General features: G+C 39.4%; 1 protein-coding gene across 2 annotated transcripts in view; it reads left to right on the top strand.

Annotated features, from left to right (window-relative positions):
- The first annotated feature begins 2,400 nt into the window (after positions 1-2,400).
- LOC149831942 (plastidic glucose transporter 4-like) overlaps positions 2,401-26,833 on the top strand; it is a 67,096-nt gene continuing 42,663 nt past the window's right edge. Inside the window, exons 1-9 of one of the 2 annotated variants that reach the window (XM_090014228.1) lie at positions 2,401-2,522; positions 2,674-2,935; positions 4,585-4,702; positions 5,548-5,615; positions 5,859-5,991; positions 6,084-6,183; positions 6,260-6,372; positions 16,784-16,877; positions 17,011-17,164. In XM_090014228.1, the coding sequence (XP_089870354.1) occupies positions 2,680-2,935; positions 4,585-4,702; positions 5,548-5,615; positions 5,859-5,991; positions 6,084-6,183; positions 6,260-6,372; positions 16,784-16,877; positions 17,011-17,164 (1,036 nt within the window). In that variant the 5' untranslated portion in view covers positions 2,401-2,522; positions 2,674-2,679. The remainder of the gene's footprint in view (positions 2,523-2,673; positions 2,936-4,584; positions 4,703-5,547; positions 5,616-5,858; positions 5,992-6,083; positions 6,184-6,259; positions 6,373-16,783; positions 16,878-17,010; positions 17,165-26,833) is intronic. The other variant, XM_090014227.1, reaches the window with a different exon arrangement.

Below are 26,833 nucleotides of genomic sequence, written 5' to 3'. Positions count from 1 at the left end.
TTTATAGAACAAGAGGGGGTTGTTGGGGCAGCCTAATGTGACGGTTGGGCGGCTCCCAACAGTCAGAATTCCAACGGTCAGAATTTTGACCGTTGGGAGCAGCTCCAACAATCATATTGGAGCTACTCTCAATATGCCTATTATTACCAAAATACCTTTGATGGGTATTTCGGTTTACAACATATATATATATATATATATATATATATATATATATATATATATATATATATATATATATATATATATATATATATATATATATATATATATATATATATCAAAACAACATAATTTAACACAAGGAGATTGGAAATCACATTTGAATTCAATTTACTCACTTTTCATGTGCTTCCAAATCACATTCTCCAACATTGCAAATCATATGATTCCAAATCGTAAAAGATGGAATCACACGTGATTTCAATTCAGATGAGATGCAAACAAACATGCTTTCTTTCTAGGTCCGTAAGTGAGAATAACGTATTTGGATATTGGATCCATGTAAATCCAATCCATCTAGTAACTTATACCAAAGAGTCAAACATTTGTCATTAGGAAGATCTTGGTAGTTCAGGAATTTTGACAGTTCTAACTTTCCTCCCGTTTGTCAAATAATGCATTTGGGTCTAACACTATCTGTTTTACATTTACACCAAACATCAAACAGATCTCTCCATTCTGAATGGATTCGGTACCACGCTCAAATCATAACCGAAACCCAGAATCAATTCAGAGATCTTGACCCTACCCTGGCCCCACCTGATAAGAGTCCAGCTGGACTCAATCAAGATAAAGATTCATCAGAAATCTTTGGGCATGGCTTCCATAAAAAAAAACCTCACTTTGAAGGAAACGTCCAATCTCACTTGTCTGGCAGGAGCAGTTAGTGCACGTGACCTTGTGCTCGGATATTGCAAGCTGGAACCCCAAATGGTATCGTTGTACAACTGGTAGGGGCCCTCCTAGCCCCAGCTTTCTCTGTCTAAAAAAAGAAATCTCATTCATAAAAAAACTTGTTTTTTTTGAAAGGCAAGCTGGGTTTAGGTAGATTCCTACCAGTTATACAACTATACCATTGGGTTTTGAACCTGCAACGTTCCAACACAAGCACAAGGTGACTAGCTGCTCCTACCATACAATCTGAGCACCGTTGGTATTCAGAAGGAAACTTTATCAGCAGGTTATCTATCCATGAAGGAAACTTTATCAGCGAGATTTTCCTTGGTTGAAAAAATGACAAAAACATTGGTTCAAATCGATATGTAAATCAAGAAAATCTAAATCTGAATGCAATACTTGAAGATTTTTTTAGGGTTTTTAGCAAATGAGTCCCTACCTTATAATAGTGCCTGCCTTATGTCATTTTGCAAATCAGTCTCTACCTTTTCATTAACCCTTGCAAATCAGTCATTGAGGTTAACAGATGTTAAGTTTTCAACTGCAACAGTTAAAGAATTGAGAAATCGATGGTTTTAACTTTTACCCTTACAAGATGATCAATTTGCAAAATGTAAATAAAGTAGAGAATAATTTGACACTAACATCTAGGGCATTTTGGTGACCAGTTGCCATGGTCAAACTAACAACTGTTGACAGAAGGATTAGTTTGTAATAAGGGTGAGAAAGGTAGAACTGTTTTACAAAAATGCCATAAAGCAGGGTTTATTTTGTAAATGAGTTGTAAGGTAGGCACCAATTTGCAAAAAACCTGTTTTTAAGATCTATATTCCAGAATAATGTATTGAGATCCAAGATCTAGATACGTCTGACCCATTTTCACCCCTACAGTAATTTCATTATGGATGTAAATGGCTAGGACTCGGGCGTTGGGTAAATTAATTCAAAATTGAATTTGGATTCAGATGGTGAAAAACTCATGATGATACGTTTTTTTTTTACCTAACATATTTGGATATATGTCAAATTTAGATATTTTATAAGATTTAATAGAAAAAAATCAAAATCATATTTGCATCTGATTATAATGAATCAAAGTCATATCTGCATCTGATTATAATCAAATATGGTTTTGGTTTATCAAATGCAAATCCAAGTCAATTGGACTTTTTTTGATATTTACTCGGAGAAACTGTCCGCGCTGACAAAAATCTGTCAGCTTACCCCTTGCTCGGTTTGCGCAAGGGATGACACTCGTGAGATTTGAACCTAGATCGCCTGCCTAGCTGCCTGGGCACCAATCCCACTAGGCCAAACCCCTTTGGGGTCGAAGTCAATTGGATAGCGGATAAAATCGAATTCATTGACATCAACTTCAACGAAGAATCAACATTTGTCATTTGGAGGATCTAAGATTTATGTTTGTCGTGTGACTGGGAATTTGGCAGTTTCCTTCCACTTGCAGAAGCTACGGTGGAGCTCTCTCTCTCTCTCTCTCTCTCTCTCTCTCTCTTTTGATCGATTATTCACCAAAAATACGGAATCTGCAACCCTCAGACGATAAAATAAAAGAGAAAAACAAAAAATTTGAGAGAGGGAGGGAGTTAAAAGCCGGACTTCAAGTAAGATTTCATTCCGCTTTTCTGTTTTAGCCGCTTCGGTTTTCTGTGTTTCTCATGATCGTGTTCACTCTTTATTTATTTTTTCCACTTGCTCTCTCGATTTCGTAAAAAATTTCGCGATTTTTTTATTATCGGTCGGAGTCATCTGTAGCTGAGAATGCAGGCGGTAGCGGGGATATCGGGGAGAGTGAGCCTCTGCTCGGAGTTTACCGATCGGAGGATAACCAGATCCCGTTTGGGCGAGTTGGGCGCAGGGAAGAGCTCGAAATCTGTCTGCCTGATCGGTGATGGGGCTTTTTCCGGTCTAAGATCGGTGCCGCGCGGCGATTCCATGAGCATGGGGTTGGAATTCAGCCGCGGTAGTGTTTTTCGGCCGAGCGCGAGGTGGAAACCCGTCCAGGCGCATGAGTCGGGTTCGTTTCCGTTTGAATTCTCGAGATTGTTGAGCTTTTCTTCCTTTTTCGTTTCCGTGTTTTCTTCTTCTGAGGTTTTTGTGAACTTATCTTTTCGTAATTCATCGATGGTTGGATTGTGGAATTTAGGATGATATAACATGACTTTTTAGTGTTTTTTGTTTTTTATTTAAAATAATTTGTTGGTGATGGAATTTGAGTGGATATATTGATGAGTTAATCGAATGCCTGTTGCTTTTTGTGGAATCATATGTCGGTGGCAGAGTTCATGCGAGTATTTTGATTCCAAAGGTGAAATAAGAAGATAACATGATTCCAATGGTGAAAAAAGAATTTAACATGATTCCAAAGGTGAACTATTCAATGTGGCAGTTTTGAATCAGCAATTACTTCAAAAACGGATTTTGCAAAACTGCAATAGAATGGGAAGCCCTATGTTCCCTACCTAAATTAATCATACATGAGTGAAGTTCACAATGATGTTCTCATCATGGAGAATTTCCAGGAATTAAAATGTGAGTAGCTTGTAGGGTCTTTCATCCAACTGCTTTAAGTGTAGTACTGGCAACAGCATCAATATAGAATGAAAGTGGTGCGAATTTCTTGTTTTAAATAAATTACCAATGATGCATTTGGACTCTAGAATTCCCCAAGGACTGTCTTTGAGATTCCATATTACGGGGTTGATGTGGAGCTCTGTTCTTCTTGTCCATGAAGATTAATATAAGGTTGTCAACGCATGAAAATTGAGTGCCTAGATATTTGAGAAAGCGGTCCTTAGAACTGCCCCTGTTTTAGTGCCACACAAAAAGTTCGAACCTAGAAAGGCTTGACAATGGATGATATCATGAAACATTTAGTTTTGAAAACCCACGATAATTGATTTTGTGATTGGTCTTGCAGATTTGGCCTTCAAATGCAACTGTGCTTGACCATTATTGCAAGATGTTGCTACAGTTAATCTGATAAAAAACAACTAAAATGCATAAATTTCAAGTTTTCATGCTGGGACTTCAGAATAGCTGAAGTTGTCAAATTTGTTGAAGAAGTCTCTTGATCTATCTTGTTTGTTTTTAACAATATCTGCTTATAAACAGGGAAAAGTTATAGCATTAAATTGCAACTTTTCAAGAAAGACTACCTAACTGCCAATATGTAAGTCTATTTTTAGGGCATAGGCAACACAAACCATCTTAAATTCTGTACATATCTCACTTCAAATCCCCTATGAAGCTATCTTCCAGCTTGACTGTCATAAAAAAGAAAAATGTCGTGTCAATGGTTCAACAGATTATAATCATTGAGGAAAGGTACTGGTCTTTTCATGATCTTTTCTTTAGTCCAGAGACTCCAGACAAAATTTCTCTCTCTAAGAGGCATGAAATGATTGTATAGACCTCTTACTGCTTCCAAAAAAAAAAAAAACTTAATCTATAGAGGTGAGCACTCTTGAACTGGTACACATACATATGTGGCTTATTTCTTTCTTCTTCTCTTATCAAGGCATTGCATTTGATTTTGGAAAATGCTTCTCTAGAATTTGGACCGAGGTGACTTTATCAGGATGTTTGTTTTTCTGAGCATCACTTATGCTGTCTGCTCTGCACATCTATCCTCAGAGGAATCTAAAAAATTTGCTATTTTCTTAGCAGATGGAGATTTGGAGGATGATGGCTCCTATAGACTCCAGAAAAAATCTTCTGCTTCAGTTCTGCCATATGTTGGTGTTGCCTGTTTGGGTGCTATTCTGTTTGGGTATCATCTTGGGTATGTTGTTACTGAGTTGGGGATAGAGTATTTGTTGTGTACTGTATTTTTAAGGAGGAAATATTGTTAGGTGTTGCAGGTTATGCCGGTTTTCCTTTTTCTCTTCTGTCCCTGCACCCTGTAGTTTATGAGGTGTGACATTATTTTTTTCTGTTTTCCTTTGATCGTTGTGGTTAGGGGTGGGCATCGGGCCGGACCAGGCCTGTTTAGAGCTCAGCCCACCGGGCTTTAAGTGTGGCCCAGCCTGGCCCATTTACTAACGGACCAGGCTTTGGCCCGGTTCTTAATGGGATCGGGTTTGAAGGGTAGCCCATGACCCGGCCCATTGGTCCAATGGGCCAATGTGAAGCGGGCCGGGCTGGGCCCAGCCCACACCTAACTAATTAGTGCAACTAATTAGATAAATAATAAATAATTAACAAGTTTCCATGTACTCAACTAATTATTTTGTTAGCTTTCATAAAATTAATGCAACTAATTAGGTAAATAATAATAGTTACCAAGTTATTATGCAATTAATTAATTTTTAAAATTTGTATATTATTAATAATTAATAAATAGTTCAAGTGTGTCGGGCTGGCCCGGTAGCCCACGGACCGACCCAGACCCGGTAGCCTGCGGGCCGACCTGGACCTGGCCCATGTATATAAATGGCCGGATTTTGGCCCAGTAGCTAATGGGCCTGGGCCTAAAACCTTGACCCAAACCTGGCCCATGGCGGGCCAGGTCGGCTTGGCCCATCGGGCCACCTGGCTCGTTGCCCACCCCTAATTTTGGTTCTTGATATGGATTGTGCTGCATGGTAGTTGGTTTGCATGATCTTAACTCTTTCTTGTGTTTGACAGTGTGGTGAATGGTGCACTGGAATACCTTGCAAAGGATCTTGGAATTGCTGAAAATTCTGTAGTACAAGGTTATAATCAAGAATACACCAAATAGTTGGAAAGTATCTTCAATCTTTATTATATTGTGAATGGATATTTATTATGCATTTTTTCTTCATGGGGATCCCCTGTTCATAGTTTTCATGGACAGCTTTTTGATCTGATGTATCTTCTTTTTTTTCTTTTTGATTCTTTTGATTAGTAATGTATCTATCCTGCTCCATACATGCAATTCTTCTATTCTTATCTTTAACATAACACATGTTGACCAGGTTGGGTTGTTAGCACAACCCTTGCGGGTGCTACACTTGGTTCATTCACTGCTGGTGCATTGGCTGACAAATTCGGTAGGACAAAAACATTTATGTTAGATGCAATACCGCTTGCTGTTGGTGCATTTCTATGGTTCGTGCAGTGGTTATGGTTCTCCTTGTATTTTTTTGGGTTTGTAACTTATACCAAACACTTTAATATAACTTGTGAAAATTTTGTTCCAGTGCAACAGCCCAAAGTGTACAAACAATGATAATTGGACGCTTGCTTGCTGGGATTGGAATTGGAGTATCATCTGCCCTTGTGCCACTTTACATATCTGAGGTAACTAGCTTTAAAACTTTATCTAATTCTTCTCTGCATACAGAATTTGGAATTAACATTTTATTTGTACTTCCAGATATCACCAACTGAGATTCGTGGTTTTCTTGGTTCAGTCAACCAGCTGTTTATCTGTGTGGGAATCCTTGTTGCCTTAGTTGCTGGATTACCTTTATCTGGGAACCCTATATGGTACATTTTTGTTGCATTATGTTCCTATTTTGTCATTCTAGAGATCCATTTGTTTTTCCTTGTATCTCTTTCTTTTCTTTTAGGATCTATGGTCTGCACGGTTCTTGTTTTTGCCACTAGTTTTGTTAGTTAAGAGATGTATTCTGTCCATCTAAACACTGTATCTAGATCTGATGCTGAAAATCACAGTAGCATAAGAAAACTAGAACAAAAGGGAGCCTCAGCAACAATTCCCAACTTAGCAATTCCCATTAATTTTCACACTGTGCATGTTCTGCTTTGTGTGGTTTTCTCACTTGTCCACCTGATCTCCACGATGTTTCTCTTTGTTTTTTCCTTAGTTTTAGCATGGACTATTATAGACTGTCTCTTATGCATTTTTCTTTTATTTACCGAATACCTTCATAGCTAGATTTCCTTTGCCAGTTATGACTAATATTGCTGTTTTCTTGCTTGGTTTTGGGCCATTGAGCTGTGCCTCCTCTCAATTAACCTAGATCTTGAAAGAGTTGTGGACTCTTGAGATTATATTGAACTTCTTATTTTCCAATCTTAATGTTCAAGTCAAGGTTGCTAGACTAGGAAGTGGATGCAGAACTTTATATGGGAGGTGAAAGTGGGAAGCAAGGCATTTTAAAATTTATAGGAAACGAGAAATGTAGAATCAATATAAATGCAAAATGGAAATCAAGAAGGAAGCAATATAGGAATCTAATGAGAAGTGAAATGAGAATTGTGTAAGAATCTGATAAAAGCTAGAATAAAAATGACTTTAAATATCGTGATCTTTTAGTATAGAAATTATTTTTTTCTCAAAATCTGAAAATGATGGTTACCAATTTTACTTGGATCACATGAGCTGTGGAATGAGAGGAAGCACATAGAAAACATGAAAAGAAGTGTGAGAAATGTAATGAAAGAGCAAAAAATACAAATAAATACCTCTTATGGGCTTACAAGAACACAAAAACACAATGACCACTTATGGGTCAATACAAAACTCATACACATAAGTCACTTATGGTCTTGAATCACAAGTAAAAATAATGAATATTATTGAGAGATTGGGTGCTTGAGAAGGGGAAGCACCCCTATATATACACAAAGGAGAGGTAATATAGCTGTTGGGATCTCCCAACAGCTATATTTGGGCAATGACAATATTTCCCATTACAAAACAGAATTTACAAAAGAAAATAAAGGAAACAAAAAATATACAAAGACATTAGTGCCCCTAGTGGGCACAACCTATACTGTGAAAAGACTGAAATACCCATATTGGGTATTACCTATTACAATGATATGAACACATGTATCATATATATATATATATATATATATATATATATATATATATATATATATATATATATGATACAACTTAACAAGAAACATGTAAAGAAGCATGAATTAAGCATGTGGGAAGCATAGAAGAAGCACAGGAGAATTGAGATTTTTTGTCAAATTTTAGGAGTATCATGCTTCCTAAGTGAGATTTTTGGCTGCGTGCTTCCCACCTGAGTAAGAAGCTTTTTGTAACTTTGGTTCACATTCTTAATCTTTTGAATCAGGAATAATGGTTTGATAGCATAAAACAAATTTTTTCTTTTTGTCCCATATTTTTACCTTTAAAGCATTTCTTCTCTAGTTTTTTGCATGGGGGATGTCATTGGTGAACCTTAGGAGAGCACAACTGAATTACATCTCAACTTTCACCTTGTTATTTCTCCATATCACAAACAAATAATCATTTCCATGCCACCTATGACATTTTTCTCTAGAATGATATGTGCTCCTTGCACTATTTGTGCATCATGTAAAACTGGGACCACAGTTCAGAAATTTGTTAAATTCACATGCACTAGTGTTATTTGGGGAGGTTTCAGACTGAATGCATCATAGAGAAATTCCTTCCTATCACCTATGGACTACAATGTTTTCCAATTTCATGTGGCAATATGTATTTGCATTCATTTGAGATTAGACTATCTCATCTGTCAAATAGAGAAACATAAATGTGCTTTTGGGTTTGCAATTGCAAACTTGTTTATCTGAATGAGGCAATTACATCATTCTCTTTTATTCAATTTTGAATGGAACCAACAAATACATTTTCTTTTTCAAGAACTGCCAGATTTAGGTGACTTGTGCAATAGAATATGAAAGTGTGGAATAAGTACAAAACCTTTATTATCAAAGGTTGTACATAGTATTAATCTTGATGTGTCTTCTTTTTGAAAAATGGAGTAGATAGAATTTAATCTTACTTTTCCCTGTTTGTGGCCTCACTGTTTAAGTACAACAGCTGATGGGAATGAGATGGCCTCTGGGAAGCACAATTATAAATGCATCAAAGGGCAATTTATCTACCATAGAGTTCTTGGAATATTTTTCAACTTTTTATTTTATTTTTAATCTCACAAAAAATAGAAAATATTTGAAATTTAAAAGTTATAACATATGAACGAAAAATATTGAAAATAAAGAAAAAGTTTTTCCTGAGATTTTACGATTAAAAATCTGTTTTGACATTTTGTATATCTTAATTTAAATGTTAAAGTCAATATCTTTTTAAAAGTGATCTTGATGGATATTTTTAAAATTTACCAAAATATCACCTTTATTGTCATGATATTTATTTAAATCTCAGTCTGTTCACTATGCTGGGAAGCCTTGCTAGCTGTCAACTAGTTCCTGGGCATCCTTTTACCTTTTAGTGCCTCATTGTTGAGTGACCTCTTTATAGATAATGCTGTCAAATACATGGTTTGCCAACCTCCATGCGTTTGTTTGTCTGTGTGAATACTTTCCTCCTGTTGCATAGAGTTGCAATTATGACTACAAGAGACATATCTACCTAGCAGGTTTAGTTGGACCATGATTTGCACCTGGTTCAACAATCAGGCAAGATCTGTCTTCATCAATTTAAGGCCAATTTACTCACCGTGTTCAATCAAGATTCAAGCCTGTGATGAACTCGACCATAATGGATGTTAGAAAGGTCACTAAATTCGTCGGCCGCTAGGAGGTTTTAATTTCCTTGGCAGCTCTTTGCCTTGGTTTTCACCATTAAGGGAAACTTAAAGGGAATTCACCATAACGGGAATTTGTGAAGTTTAAAGAGTACATTTTTAAGTTGTCTTACATTCCTAAAGTGCAATTGATAATTATGCCTGGCATTGTTCATAAATTGACTAACAGTTATTTGTCGAATGCGGTGTTCCGAAATTTGTTGGTGAACATGTTGATATCCACTGAAGTCTATGGACATTATCATGAAATGCACACACGCGCGCACACACACACACACACACACACACACACACACACACAAATTGTGTCTGTACTCAGCAGCACCTTGAAGCATCATTTTTAAACTGTCAACCTGGATGAGCACCTAACCTGGTTGGCTCAGTAGGTTGAGCAGTTTTCTACCAAGTCTCTGGATTTTCAAGCCCTACCTTGAAGTATCAGGATCAGCATTTTAAAGTTCCCGTGACATACAGGTTTCTGAGTTATGCGACACACAGTTTTCTGAGTTATGTGAAGACATGCTTGTGCATGTTTTGAGGATTGACAGGAAATACCGTTGGATGCCACTTTGTCCATGTTAAATTGTATATATTAGGTTCATATACCTATTGTATATATATTCATATAAATATGTATATATTTCTTGTTCTTATAATAGGCATTACCCATTAGGGGTATTTTGGTCTTTTCAGTCCATGTAATCGGCTGTGCTCATTAGGGGCACTTTTATCCTTTTGTATTTACTTATTTTTTATTTTTTTATTTTTGTCTTTTTTATTCACTTTAGGGGCTTAATGGTCATTGACCATTATAGCTGTTGGGAGCATCCCAATGGCTCTATGAGGCCTCTAAAGCCTATATAAAGGGGGGCTCTCCCCTTGTTGTGTATGCTTGTCTCAAGCACCTTATGATATATAAATTTTATACTTTTTATGTTGTGTTTCAAGCTCTGAAGTGGCTCTTGTGCTTGTGTTTTGTATTGACCCATAAGAGGTCCTTGTTTTTGCACTCTTGTATTGTTGTAAGCCCATAAGAGGCATCTATTTGTGCACCTTCTATTTCATTACAGTACATTGTCATCCTTTTTGTATCCTTAGAGGTGTCACTCACCATTGTTGTGTGCCCCGTCCGTGTATGAAATGGGCCAGAACTGGGTAATTAGCTTGAATTGCTACCTACGTCACATGGATGCAGCTGCAGATATGGAGATACAACCATTTTTATGAAGTTTTCAATATGACTAGCATCTAAGGGGATAGAGAACAGGAGCTAACATGGAGTATTTATGTGACATAGGTTGCTACTTAAGCTATCATGAGAATGATACAGGTTCATCCCTTGGTAGACAATGTTTACACCAAAATCCTAATCTGTATTATACATTTGCCTATTCAATTTTGAATGGAGTGTTTTTCTAGGGACTATGAAACAGATCATTAGATCAAACTTGGTGATAGGCTAGGTTTCTCTCCTGTATTTAGTTCAATCAGTTGAAACTGCTATTTCCCTCTGTCTAGGGTTTTCTGTCTTTCTGATTGAATTGATGCCATTGAAAGTTGCTTGATTTTATAGCTTTATGAATGATTAAGGCCCCTTGCCTAAGCATCTTAATATCATATTGTAAAAATTTACTAAATCTTGTTGAACAGTGTAGGTCTCGTAATATGGAGATGTACCATATGTATCTTTAGGAGTGTGCTCTCCTTTCTTATATGTATATAAGATTATTTATGAGGGTATTTTTGTATTTTACTAGTTGGTTAGGGAGTAAATTTTTGTCTTTTTTGTGTAACTATGAGGGATTGACCCCATAGTCACAGATATCTTTGATATTTTGAAAATATTGTGATATTATCACTGTAAATTCAGCAAACGATAATATAGGTAAAATATCACGATATTTTGAAAATATCACCAAATTGAGAATATCGCGATATTCTTGTGATATTATCATGATATTATCAATTAGCTTTACTGTTTTTTTTGTGTTTTTATTTTAAATATGGTTTTCTTCTTTCTTTTATATTTTTTACTTATTTCATTTATTATTTATGTAATTTTTGTCTAAACATGATAGTTTCTTACTTATTTTTGTTATTTTTTATATTTTTAAGCCCCAAGATTTTCCAAAAATTTATCACCAAATCTATAATATGGTGAGAAATAGCCTCGCTGAGATATAGCCGATACCGATATTTGTGACTATGGTCGACCCCCATAAGTGTGTATCGCTATTTTCATTATTAGTTAATGAAGTTCATTTGCTTCTCTTCTATTTTTTTCTTGATTTGTGCCCTAATCCTTGAATCTCAATAAATCTCACTAGTTATGTAACGCCCCAAAATCATGGACTTGAAACCTTTTATGAAAAAGGTTGAAAGCTTTGAAATCAATCATTTATCAGAGTTTAAAACAGGAGTTCAGCGGAAGATCAGGTTCAAAACAACAAGTCCCTAGACCTTGAGCACATTACAACCAAAAGCAGATTCCCCCTTACAAACCGATTTGCAGTTCAAATATATATTTTATTGAAATGAAAAGAAGAACCACATTTTGGTAATACAGTTTTAGAAATGCAGAGTTATAATCAAAAGAGATGCTTTCAAAGAAACCTTATACCGCATCCATCAAAAGTATCCCCAGGAGCGCAATGTCAGGAAAGGGCATTGCCTTGAATGCATCGCGTCATCATGCCATCACAAGCTGTCTCAACCTGTTCACCACCTGCCCATGAAAATGGGTACTAGTAGGGGTGCAAAGGACAAGAAAGAGCAGAAGCTGCAATAAGTAAGATAAACGCTAGCTCAAGCAGGAACAAGCAAGACTACAGATCTAACTAAATGTGCTGTGGAGTAAGCAAAGCTCTAGTAAAGCAGACAGCTACGTAAAAGAGCAGGAAGGATCAGAGTGCTGAACAAACAACTATAGCAATCTCACAAATATAATAGGTGAAGAGTAACTAACTTTATCCACCAGCCAAGCAAAGAAATTTCATAAGACAGGTATTCATAAGAACACTCGTAATACATACAAGTACCATAGGATGACTCAGTCCATCGACAAGTGATTACATTAATTGTGAGGCACAAGCTATTGCATCACAAGCAATTTGTAAGCTACACAGGATAAGCAATCAACTAGTATGAGAAGCTAGTTATCACCAAGCAAAGAACTGTGTAAGCAGTATAACCAATAAGGGTAACGCCTCGACAGGCGTACCTAGCTCAACGAGTAGCATACCTAACTACCGAGCTAACAAGCAAGCAAGCAATGCACGTCACAACATGCATATCTCATGATCATGTGTATAAGTTATATCTTGTCTCATTACTGAGCAGGCCGTTGTGGGTACGCACAAGGCAAAACGTAGAAACAACCGAGATCGATTCGGGGGTCCATTATGCTATATATTTTATTATACCCCGAATGACTGACTGAGTCCGCTTCCTAAGGGGACGGTCCGTGACCAAGAGAGTAAATCCCCAAAGGCAAACAAAGGCTTAATGGATGCGCATCTGTACTTCTGCAGAAGTGGCCCGAAGGATTTCCCCTAACCTCCGATGACTGGGGAAGGTCGGATCTTTGCCCGAGATTGCCATATATGACTGTCCATCGGAGTTTCGTACCATCCATCCTCTCTCTTGATGAACCGTCCCGAATGAGTACGACGGAGGGTTTCTTAACCGCCGTCCAATTCTCATGCTCTGGTCTTTCAACCCAATCGAGCATCTTGTCGGTGAAGGCACATGATTATTATTTAGATGTGTTATACGCGCCATTGCGCGTTCAAGGCAACCAAACAATTCACATCCTACTCACCGCAGTACGCATCGTAACTATTCAAATGCATAATCACGCTGAAAGGGGGTCAATCCCTAGTGAGGGTAGGAACATCACTCTTGTGATCTCAAACACATGCCATTGCATGTTTGAGGCAGACATAGACCTCTCATCCTACTCATCGTAGTACGCAACGTACCTGTTCAAAAGTACAACCATGATGAAAGGGGTATGGATCTCTCGCAGGAAATCCCAAAGCTTCTACTTTATAGAAACCCGCAGTGAACTCATTCCAGTTCCAACTGATCGTGCTCGGGTCCTTTAGACAATTGCGAGCAACCCGCCTATTAGGCGAAAGCAACATAACAGGATTAGCTTAATGTGTCAATACACGCTTAGAGGTTATTGTAGACCTCTCGTTCTGCTCTCGTAGCCCAAACATATCGTATGTGACTAAGGGTACAACTACAAGAGGAGGAACATGGATCCTTCGTAAGAGATCCAACAATACCTTCACAAAGGAAGGCACTACAATCTTGGTTGAACCAGAAAGCCTAGAAACTAGGTCTCGTATCAGAAGTGAGGTAACGTCGATCTAGTGATGGCGCAAGTACCTCGCTAGGATCCCCGCCCCTATTCGCGCACAAGATCCTAAATAAGGTTATCTAAGTCGTATCGAATAGGCAAACCTTGTAACACATCAATCCCAAATACATCAATTTGGGCGGTCCGACCGCTACCTTTGTTTTACAAGTTATACATCTTGAAAAATAGGTTTGCACCTAAGACGATGTCTTTTGAGAACTGAAGTGCATAAGTGTGTGTCATGGCTTGTAAGCCAAGTGAGACGATATACACTATGCACTCGAAGTTTGCACTCAGGGAGTGCAAGCTGACAAGAGGCAAACTCATGCACATACTAATACAAAGGTACGACGAGAGACAAGACTCGGGGACGAAGCCGCACCGCGAGGGTAGAACGCTAAAGCTCCACACGAGGTATGAGATCATACCTCGATCATCATAACGCACAAGCAGGCAACTACGCAAGCGACTCGTGAGGTAGAAGATCCTATACTGACTATGCAAGTGTAAAGGACAACTCACGAGACATAGGGTTGCACCTCGATAGATCGATAAGCGTAAGCAAGTAAAGAAGCACACGACAACAATGAAATACATGAATGAGCAAGGCATATGCACGAAGTGCGGTAACAAGGTAAAGACAAACGCATACAAAAGATAAGGGCAAGAGCAGCACGACAGCACAGGAAGGTAAAGCGCGAGAAGTAAAGCAGGAGCAAGGCCATGGCGCATAAAGCGCGGGGCAACAAATAAATGCAGGAAGTAAAGTGCAAGAACGTAAAGAAGGACCAGGATCTACATCCTGGAGAACAAGACAGACATAAGCAAGTAAATGCCAAGGCGCAAAGCGTGGGGCAGCATGAAAGTAAAGTGCGGAAAAGTATAGAGGACAAGGATCGCGAAACCGCGTCCTTGAGTTAAAAGACATGGAATGTAAAGACAGGAATGAAAAGCCTAGGCACATATAGCGCGGCGGCGACAGAAAGGAAAGTGCAGGAAAGTAAAGAGGACAAGGATCGCGAAACCGCGTCCTTGAAGGTAAAGACATACGTATATACATTATACGTATACATATATCATCCTCTTTTAGTTATCTTCCTTATTTTAGCATTTATCAGTTCATTGTCCTTTCACGCAAGAATCCCCTACCTTAAGGGGTTGCGGGTCCTCGTACGCATGCAGCGTAGGCAAACAAGAGCTCGAGCCACAGAGGGCGAGCTGGATCCACCGTTCAACCTGGAGAGCTTAGATCATTAGCATATGCCGAAAATAAACAAGCAACAAGGCAGCAAGGCCTCCCTGCCTGCAGGAGGCAGATGCAGAAACTCTGCATCCTGCAGACAGGGGTGCCAGAGGCAGGGGCCTCAGCCCTGCTTGGCAGCAACAGCAGAGGCAGGGAGCAGGAGCTCCCTGTCTGCCAGGCACAAAGAAAGGCAGGGGAGGGAGCAGAAGCTCCCTGCCACACCTGCCACAACACAAGCCAAGGGCGCAGCCCCCTGCCGACAGCAAGAACAAGGCAAGGGGGCAAAGTCCCTTGCCGGAGAACAACGAAATGCAGGGGGAAGGGGGACAGAACCCCCTGCCGAGAAGGAATAAGAGAACAGGGGGGGCTCCGCCCCCTGCTGGGCCACAAATGCAGGGGGAACTCCATCCCCTGCAGACAGGCACAAGGACAGGGGGACAGAGCCCCCTGCCGAGGAGCAACAAGCGAGCAGGGGGGGGCTCCTCCCCCTGCCGGGAGAACAACGTAAGGCAGGGGGCGAAGCCCCCTGCCGGAAAAACAAGAGCAAGGATAGGGGGCCTCGCCCCCCTGCCGGCAGGCACAACAGAGGGCAGGGGGAGCTCGCCCCCTGCCGGGGAAGCAAACAAAGGCAGGGGGACGAAGGCCCCCTACCAAAACAACAAGAAGGGCAGGGGGGGAGCGAAACCCCCTGCCGACAAAGCAAAAAGGCAGGGGAGGCTGAACCCCCTGCCGGCAAGGCAAAATGGCAGGGGAGGCGAGCCCTCTGCCGGCAAAGCAACGACGACAGGGGGCTCAGTCCCCCTGTCGACCGATACAAAGAGGAAGGCAGGGGGTTTAACCCCCTGCCGACAGGGGCTCATCCCCCCCCCCGCCGTCTAACGGCAAAAAGAATGACAAGGGGCGGAACCCCCTGCCAAGAAGAGCCAACAACAGGGGGCCAAACCCCCTGTCGACCCAGAACAAAGGGAGGCAGGGGGGTTTTGCCCCCTGCCAACCGGCGGCGATGACAGGGGGCTCAACCCTTCTGTCGATCTACCCAACACATAGAAGAGAGAGAGAGGAGGGTTATACCTCCGAGACCACAGCGACGGGGGAGGAGCTGAGTGGAAGAGGCGCTGATGGCTCCGACGTCAGGGTCCTGACACAGCCGAAAAGAAGCAACGAAGAGGAGACAGCAAGGGGAAGAGGGGTGGTCGGCAAGGCTCGAAGGTTGCCGGCGATTCGTCGATGCTCGAGGTCGCTGGGGATGCAAGCGGCGAAAAGCTCCGACGACGGGGGCTCCCGCGCAGTCGACTGGGTCACGGGTGGCCACCGAGGAAACCGAGGTCGCAGGCGGCGGCGTCGAGGACCGGGAGTCGTCGACGCCCAGGGATCGTCGATCGTCGGGGAGGCAGCCTGACGGGAATGCTCGCCGGCCTCTTTGATCGCCGGCGGCAGCGTGAGGGGCGGGAGATCGGAGCAGAGGAGAGAGAGAAGGGGCGAGGGTTTTACCCCTCGCCCGAGACACCTGCGTCTTTTTAAAAGACGCAGGTTCTCGAGAGTTCGAGAACCCGGGTCCGGGTTGATCTCGGGTCCGGCCCGGATCCGGCCCCGACACAGGGGTCAGACCCTGACTCGTGTCCGACACGTGCCGGGCACGTTTCTGACACGAGTCGGACGCGATTTTTTTTTCCCCACGGGCTTTACAAGTTAACAGAGAGCAGGTGTTTTTGCATCTAGTTGTTTTCTATATGCTCTGATTTTTTTATAGCTGCATAACCTTTTATTCAGGTGGAGGACAATGTTTGGTTTAGCAGTTTTTCCTGCTGTACTGATGGCACTAGGAATGGCCTTCTGCCCAGAAAGTCCACGGTGGCTGTTTCAGGTTCTATTCTGATACAAACTACTCCATCAATGCATACATTTTCATGAGTATCCATGTGCCATTAGATATAACACATGGAAAGAATTATTTTCTCCATACTTATCACAAGCATGCCCAACTTTATGAAGTGCAGCAAGGAAAAATTTCTGAAACCGAAGTAGCTATTAAGTCACTCTGGGGAAAAGAGAAGGTCGCAGGAGTCATGCATGACTTAAGATCTGGAGGTCAGGGTTCTGTGGAACATGAGGCTGGTTGGCTTGATCTTTTCAGCAAACGCTATTGGAAAGGTATTGGTCATTGACTATATCAACATTTTGAACTTTGATGGTGTTTGTTCTCTATAGCCATTTTAGAGTTGTCAGTTTCTCAGTATAGATTGATCTGAAAATTATGTATAGTTTCAGTTAGACAAGATCCAAGCTGTCATGTCAGAGGTATATTTCTTTCTGGATCCATCTGGATTGAAAGGCACCTTGGACACTTTCTGGATCAAATCAGCATTCTTCCTTTGCATATGTGTGATACAGAAAAATATCTTAGATGCCTGCTAAGACCTGAAAGTGACATGTATGCTTGACCTGGATATAGATCTAAGATCCAGGTTAGATCCAAATATTACATTCATTGGTTTTAACTTTCTAACTGGGTAAACTCTGGTCCGTATGTAGTGATATGTTGATCTTAGGTTGGGATTCAGCTGATTAACAACCAACCAAATAGCGGAAATTCTCCTTAGGAGTTTATCGGAAATAGGAGAATCATGATATGTCATGCTTAATACATTTAGTTCTTTGGACATGTGATTTTTCATTTTCTCTCCATGGTTGAGTATTTGTTTTCTTGTCATGCTTGTTCTCAACCTAAAACTGAACAGGTAAGAGCTGATTGAACTGTTAGAGAAAACCTAAAATAGTCATGATATGCTGTCTAAGACTTTTAGTTCTTTGGACATGTCATGATTTCTCATTTTTTTGCATGATCAAGTATTTGATTTCTTATCATATTTGTTGCCCAAGCTAAAATTGGAGGGCTTCGAGCTCATTGAGCTGTCAGAGAAAACCTATATAGTCAAGTAGACAATTGTGATACATCAAATTGTAATGAAGTATGCTGAAGAATAAATACAAAAGTGCACAAACACGGTTACAAGTCCAATAAGGACAATACAAAAACTCTTAGGCACTACACAAGCACAAAGTGCATATACACAACTCAAAAGAGTCAAAAGGAACACAAGAATGGAAGAAAATATAGACTTTATTGAACAGAATTGCTTAAGAGAAGAATTAAAATACAAGTGAGGGGATCAACCCCTATTTATACACTTTGGAGAGCATTGGGCTCTATTGAGGAGCTCCCAACGACTCTGGTCTTTTCACCATAGATCCCATGCTCTATTACAAAAATGACAAAAATAAAAATAATAAAAAAACAAAAAATTTGTTTTTAGTGAACAATGACTATTACATACAACAGAAAGACCAAAATGCCCCTGAGGGGCAGTATAAATTACATGTAACGACCCCAACTCATCCTCGTTGAAAAGTGATTTTTTTTAAAACAATTGCGGAAACCATACCCAGAGATCTGAGGCCTTACAAACATAACACAATCCAAACCACAAGGGATCTTATATTAACCCAATAATCAACTAATTAACTTTATTCATCAATAATTAAAGTTTAAAAATATAATCAAATAAATGTCTATAATTATTAAGCAATATTGTCCCAAAGAAAATATCAAAAACAGTCACACAATCTCTTTAGCTTCCTATGGTAGTCGATCTCATCACTCAGCTTCGGATCCTGTGAAAAACATAAAGGGCACATGGTCAGAATCAAAGATCTTGCATACGAATTCCTCTAAAGATCCAAATAGGCAAGAAACAACATAAATCAAATTCATGCAAATTTCAGAAGAAATAAACTACAACAATCTCATAACTCAATTAACCATTTATACATTTAACAACATTTATCATGCAACAACACTATCTCACTTGAAACAGAATAGGTAAGAAATGCATTAACTAATGCAGAATAGTAAATCTGCATGATTTCAATGCACATGCATGAATATATTATTAAGTTATTATCAGAGTTTTCTTTTGCATGCATGTTCCTATTAAATACACTCAAATTTAGTTTCATTTTTCATTAAAACCCGCAGATAATTAAAACGGACACAATAATTTTCGAAGTTTAAAATAGGTTTTCAGTTGTAGCTTAACACACAATTTGTATTTTATTACTGGGTTCCACACTTTACCCTTGACCGATATCAGGAATGAACATGATCCATCAGAACATTAGATTCATATCTATTGTCGGGACACCAGGGAAATCAACGTCTACTGATGGCACTTTCTTGGTATACCAATAACAATAACTGTGTCTACATACCATCCTCAGGCAAAGTGACAAAAGGCTCCCTAAAACCGTGGTCGGGAGGTGAACCATCGTATCGGGTTTAGGGACACAATCGCACATGGAGTTTTAGTATCCTCACGGTTTTCCCAAAACTGCTATCCAGGATTCTCAAACTGTGGAAGGGAAATCTAGAAAGAAAACATTAATTATATTGTTTTATCTCTTTTATCTTTTTATCAAAGAACAAATTCTTTACAAAGGAATCGTTTTGCAAATCAATATGTAAAACTCAACACGGGACCTTGTGTAACGACCCCAATCCAGACCCTTTTAAAAATGCAGATTTTTTTTTTTCTAAAGAGTTGCGGAAACCTTCCCAGAGATCTGGGGTCCTCACAGTTCCACTTTCCATTGGATAACCCATCCACCACAAACGAAGTTGCAATCATCATCCATATCAACCAACTAAAACTCTTTTATTAATGAGTAAGAAAATTTCAAAGACAAGGTTTTCTTCAACTGAAAGTAAAGTAACACTTGCAGAAATTAAAAGAACTGAAAGACAAAAGAAAGAGCCATTATGTCCTCTATTGAAGCTGACAAGCCCAAGTATAACTCATCCATCCCCAGATGCATGTCCAACTTCACTGTGCACCATATCCTGCGAAAAACCAACAAAGTAGGGTGTCAGAACCTAAATTCTGAGCACAGCTACTTCTAAAGAAACCAGGTGAGAGAAAGAACATGGATAAGATTTCATGCAGTGATTTGAGTGAGTGCAGATATAAAATTTGCAACATTTAAATATCTATAACTACCAACAGTTGCATATACTTACCAGTCAAGAACAATAAACAATGTCATAGATCAATAACTAAAAAATCAAACCTTTCAGCATGATTTCACAAAGTAAGTCATATGCTACCACCAAATGATATCAAGAATGATTCAAACATGCATGATCTAATGCATAACAGAAAAATGCATGATTTTGTGCAATGCATGATTTCTTCTGTTATCTTTCATTTAAGTTCCATCTTTCCATATGTATGCCCTATTAGATGCACACGTCCTTAAGTTCCTTTTTTTTTTATTACCGTGGCCCGCGGATACACCAAACGGGTACAAACCCCGAGGTCAAGTAGGTTCCCAGGGTAGCTTAACACACAATTTGTATTTTATTACTGGGTTCCAACTTAGCCCTCGACCGATATCAGGAAACAACACCATCCATCGGAACATTAGACCTCCACATCTAATGTCGGGGACACAAGGGACACCCCACGCCCACAAGTGTCACTTCCTTGGTACCATAAACTCACAGCTGTGACTAACACACCACTCCCGGGTAAAGTGGCGGGTTCTCTCTAAAACCGTGGCCAGGAGAAGAACCTCAATATCGGGTTCAGGGGCAACTACGCACACGGAGTTTTTGTATCCTCACAGTCTCCCCAAGACCGGATATCCAAGATTCTCATACTCCAGATGAGATATCCCAGAATGTATATTACACTGTTCTTATTCATTATTTTTATTTAAAGTTCATTCTTTAAGTTTGCAACACCATATGCAAAAGTAAAGTGAAAAAGTTCGCATCAACCTCTGCGAGAATTCTTTCGGGACTCCAGCCCGCAAAGACCACAGGAACAGTGTAGTAGTGTGTCATACCAACTTATGTGGTGTAAGTGATGCAGTCAAATTATACGTGAAAAGAAAACAAACACACGGCTCTCCAGGACGATGATGGTCCATTTAGTCCATCGGTGCATCACATAATAAAACCAAGTAGTGTTTACCCATAACACTATGCCAATAATGCCAAAAGCATGTACACTCATGCAATCATAACCCAATCATATGCATGTCAATTATCAATCATATGCATTTTCACTATATGTGTGTTACCTACATCACATACGGGTATTAACCAACCCATGTCTTCTTTTGAGTGTGTGAGTGTACATGTACCATTACAGATTCTCATCAAGCATACGTGCTCACAAAAAATGTCAATAACCTATCCATGATCACATTCATGATTGTAAAATCAGTAAAATGATATGCGAAGATAATACTTCACATATTCACCAGGTAGAAGTGTAAGTTTATGCGTGTGCTAGAGAGGATGGTCGGGCTTACCAATCCCGAACCCGCCATCCTCCTAGCTAAAAAAAAATATAGACAATTCAGTCCAGCCAGCAATACTCTCGATGCCACCACGTATTGAACAACATATATGAAAAAGCATACATCCCCATCAGCTATTCACATGATAACCAAATGAATATACCTTAGTCAAATCATGCATTTAACATTAAATAACGAGAATTTTCACTAGAATTATACAGGTTACAACGAAATATCCATTTAAAACTTGGTTCAACGGCCACAGATGTTGATTTCAGATGAACATGTTTACAACTAGGTATGACAGGTAAAGCATTCCGGTTTAGTTTCATTGACTAACTATATTATGTATTGTATTTACTTGTCATTTACTCCTATATTCTGAAAGTCGATTTACAGAAGGTGAGACCTTGATTTTCCGAACATCAGTCAATATAAGGCAGGTAAGATCATAACATAGCTACTTAGAGTTTACACTGAGAGGCATATCCACAAGGAAAGGACAGATTCAGTTCCTTTAACAGATCGAGTTTAAAGAGACAGTAAGAAAATATGCCATAAATGCACAGGTAGATAAATCGTGAATGGTTTCACAAGAACTACAAGTTCGACCTAGTTGAGATACCCTTTATATATATATATATATATAGGTTCATAACGTGAACGAAACCCTTTTGTTAGGAAAAATCCGAAATCCACCATTTTTTTTTTATAGATGCAATCGGCCAACATATATATTAACACATGTATACTATGATTGTTTTGAATAAAACAATCATTATCAGCTCACCAATTCTGTAAAGAAAACCCCCAAACCTGAGTTTATCGAATCCAAGAACCGGAAACTCCCAATCTGGGATTACTTAATCAACAAGAATCTGAAACCCAATCTGGGTGAATCAACAACAGAAATAAAAACCCCAATCGGGTTATTCAACCATGAAAATCGGGATTCAAAACTGGGTTTACCCGATACTACAGTCGGAGACCTCTCGATTTCAAGGGCCCGAGTCAAAAATCCCCAAATTTGGGGTTGACCGACACTAAGAGTCGAAAAACCCCAACTCTTGTCGATACACGATACTCAAAAATCAGAAAACTCCTGTGGGTTTAACGCACACAGCCTATCAAAATATTTTTTTTTTATTATACAAGTCACGACCGACACCCAAAAGATGTGAAGCACACAACATGCCCTGCCGATAGCTCGGCTGGGCCTGCTATCATGGTTGAGGTCTGATCCATCAACCAGACCAAGTTTGGTTGGTCCATCAGCCAAGACCCACAAAACCCAAATGACCTGCCACTAATTCATTTTGTTGGGAAACAATAAAACACAGAACAGAAAATATACGCAGAACACTGGCAGTTCCTGTGTTACGCAATAGGGTTCCCATGGACCCTCATCGCCAAAGGATTTACACGAAATCGAAACCACATTCGATCCCTCGCCTAGAATCGTTAGAAGCACCGTACCTGTTTCCGATGGGTTTCCCGGCGATCGAAGGCTGGGGACGCGAAGGTAGGGCCGCGGCTGACACTCCTTGTTGCTGCCGCGACAGGGGGGTACTCGCTGCAGTCGCTGATGGCTGCTGGTTGCCGCAGCTCGCCGGCGAACTCCTCCTCTCCGATACACACTGACAGAGAGAGAGACGGGGGAAAAGAGATGGGGGAGGAGAGAGTGCCCGAGTGAAGAGGGAAAACCCCCCTCTCCACTCCTTTTATCGGCCCTCTCCATGCCGAGATGGGAGGGGTTGGTTACGCCTTGCGTAACCCCCCTCCTGCCCCCCTTTCCTTTTTCTGTAACAAACCTATCGGGCAACCCTTATCGGGTTGCCCCTTTCTTTAAAAGGGCTGTTACACAGGGGCGTGGCTCGGGTCCGGACCCGAGACCCATAACCTGGCCCCAATCGATATGGATCCACAAGTGGATCCAAATGGATCCACGGTGGATCCTCGAATTAAATTAGATTTTTAAAATTTAAAATTTTTATTTATTCATTATTATCATTAAATCAAGGTTTCAAATGAATAAATCCTAATTACCCCCCTTTATGGGTCCTGGATCTGCAATTTGGATCTAGGCCCAATTTGCAAAATTTTATAAAATTTTCGGGTTTTACACCTTGGCCCATTACAATTTTCAACAGTGTAATTAATTTAGAAAACCAATAATTTTATATAGATTTTTGCAATACATAAAACAAAACTTTTAGAGCAACACATGCTCGTGGCTCACATGGCCTACAGTGGTTCACATCATACCACTGATGCCTCTCATGCAAAAATCGCAGTGAACATGTAACCACACAATAGTTCCATAAATGCACATTTATTCACACACCATACAAATGTACAAGTAAAACAATTTACATATGCATATGAACACATGCTTACAACATACATTTTGTCTCATAATTCATCTCATGCATAATATGCAAACATGCATGTGATCATGTTACTGCAACAATAATATAACTTCAGAATTCACGTGTTCATAATATGCATATTTATGTCGACAAGATATAAAATTTCATGAGCATATGTAAAGCATAAATAATTTTGCCACTTCGAGCAGGCTCGGGATACAAAACATAGCTATCGAGCCCGAAGCTATGCTGCCCGCACACGGGACAACATTAAGACTCTATTGGCAATCAAATGAATAGCTAAATGAGCATGCATGGACAAACACATAAACACGTAATTTGGTGACAATTTAAAAACATGAACACTCATGTATACCCGTGCATTTCGGCAACACTTCACAAGCATAAACAGTCTAATCTAACATGCTTTTCGGTAACATCTCATCGGCATGAACAACCATATAAGACATGCATCTGAGTAATATTTTTTAACACATAGCAAGTACCGAAACAGTCCAAAAAGTTATGCATATAACAGTTCAAAAAAAATCAGACTTATGACAGTCCAAAAATCAAACTTATAACTCATATGACAGCAACAAAACGAAATCATATTCAGTCTAACCATGGCAGCATACATGAGGTTTTCTGTCACGCTATTAACTTAGCTTACAAAGAGAAGTTTAAAGGTTGTTTGACGCTGGCCTAAGTGGCAGCATCAAACAAAACTGGTTAGCAGTCCTAGCCGATGACAGTCAGCTGGGCAAAATCTGTTGACATCAGCCCTAACCGATGTCAGTTGGTTGTGCTTGATGTGTCTGGTCACAGTCCCAGCCGACTGTCATCGGCTGGGCTGATCCCCATGCATTATATATATTTTTTAATCTAACCCCAGCTGACTGCAGTCGGGGGCTATATATATATATTTTTGAACTGCCCAGCTGACTGCAGTCGGCTGGGCTATATATATTGGAGAAACTGCCCAGCTGACAGCAGTCGGCTAGGCTAAATGAATGGGTTCACAGCCCCAGCCGATGGCAGTCGGTTGGGCTGGTTTGGTTTTGAAAGCTGCCCAGCTGACTGCAGTCGGCTGGGCTAAAACTCTCCCTTTTTTTTCAAGAACAGCAAGGAACACAATCTATCATATATATATATATATGTACATATATATATGAAATTCTTTTACAACGTAGTCTTTAACTAATCTGTAAAGAAAACACCTGTCATATATATATGCAGTTTTTTATTCAAAACCAAATTTACAACATGTTTAACATGAAAAAGAACACACATCTGTAATCAAAACCAGATTACAGTATGTTTTAGCATACAAAAACACAGTTCTTGAATCAAATACGTATTTATAATCAGTTTGAGCATGCAAGAACACGTTTAAATCCTATCACAGATTAATAAACTAGTTCCCATAATAAACTTAGAGATTTATTAATCGTACACAGTTTAGCGAACTGATTTAACATAACGATTCACAGATCTTATCCTGCACAGATATACAAACTGGTTTGCATAATAAATACACGGATTTAGTAATCAAAAACAGTTTTGCAACAGATTTGACATTATATATATATATATATTCTAAATCGGCTTTCCTTCATTCTTTCTTTTCCCTTTCCACCAAAACATTACATAAAATTTACTTATGCTATTTCTTCTCGTTCGAATCAAGAGAGGAGCCTGTACCTTTGTTGAAGTTTGAAAAAGGACCGGAAGAAATATCGGACGATCGGAGAGGAAGAGGGTCTTCTCCTTCTTCTTCTCTTTTTTCCTCTCTTTCTCATCTCCCACGATTTTCCTTTCTCTCTCTCTCTCTCTCTCTCTCTCTCTCCTCTCTTTCCTCTTTCTTTCTTTCTCATATTTTTTTTGAAGTTTTTATAGAGGAGGGCATCCTCTATAGGGTGATGCCCCTCTAGGGTTTCCTATATGGGTCCGGAAATAAAGCTTTCCCATGTGGGACTCTATCTCCAACCCTTATTTCCTTATTTCTTTATGTTGACTTTTTTCTACTTATTACCTCTTTTAATACTTACCTTATTTTTTGTTTACTGAACCAAATTGGGCTCTTCTAGAGACCTTAATTATTTGCTAACTACCACATCTAATAAATTTTAGAATTAATTTAATAATAATTTAATTAATTATTTATTAATTAATAAATATCCAAAAAAATCCAGAGGGTGTCTTATTCCTCTGAGAGTCTTTTTTTTACTTTAAATTTTCTTAAATTAAACCTTTATATTGAATTTTAAAACTGTAATTTCATTGGACCTGGATCTAGATCTAGGATCCAAGTCCATATCCAATATCCATATGAATCTTGAACTGTATCAGATCCTAATTAATATGGGTCTTGGACTGAGTCCAGATCCATATTAACTTGGATCATACGGATCAGATCTGATCCGATCCAATCCAGACCCGGTCTCCTCAAGGCAGACCTTATTTGAAAAAATGTGATTTTCAGGCCAATCATAGCTCGAATTCAGAAAAGTAAAATATCGTTATTTTCAGAATTTCAAGGCGCATCTAACGATATATAACTTGAATTTCGCTTGATTTTAAAAGTTGAGAATAAAAGTTTTTATCACATTTCAATTGGCTCGTTTAGGTCTTGTCGACGAGACCTGGGCCAAGCCTTGATTCAATTGACGCCACCTAATAGCGAGTATTTTACCGATGTTTCTACAACGCTTAGCCAAAATTTAACTTAGTGTAGAAACACACGATATTACATTACAGGACCGAAAGAGTACATGTATGTAACCTATTTTAACACAAAATCACAATTCATCTCAAGAATTCAAATCATTGCAATGACTTCTAGTATTGATGGAAAGATCCACAAGGCTGTTTCTCGTGATGAATGTGCAAGATGAATGTATATGGGTGAATTTCAAAATATACTTGCTTTTAGGCATCATGGTGAAGGTTCTTCATGGAGAGGATATTCTTTTACTTAATTCATAAACCAACACAGAGACATGCATAGTGTTAAAATGTATCTCCTAAAAATCATTATCATTATTGTAAATATAAATATATATATTTATATACATAGAGATATATT

Source organism: Nuphar pumila, chromosome 7 (genome assembly GCF_984573655.1).
Source record: "Nuphar pumila chromosome 7, dmNupPumi1.hap1.1, whole genome shotgun sequence".
In the NCBI taxonomy this organism is placed as follows: Eukaryota; Viridiplantae; Streptophyta; class Magnoliopsida; order Nymphaeales; family Nymphaeaceae; genus Nuphar; species Nuphar pumila.
The sequence above is the reverse complement of the archived record's forward strand: the minus strand, read 5'-3'. Positions and strand labels throughout refer to the sequence as shown.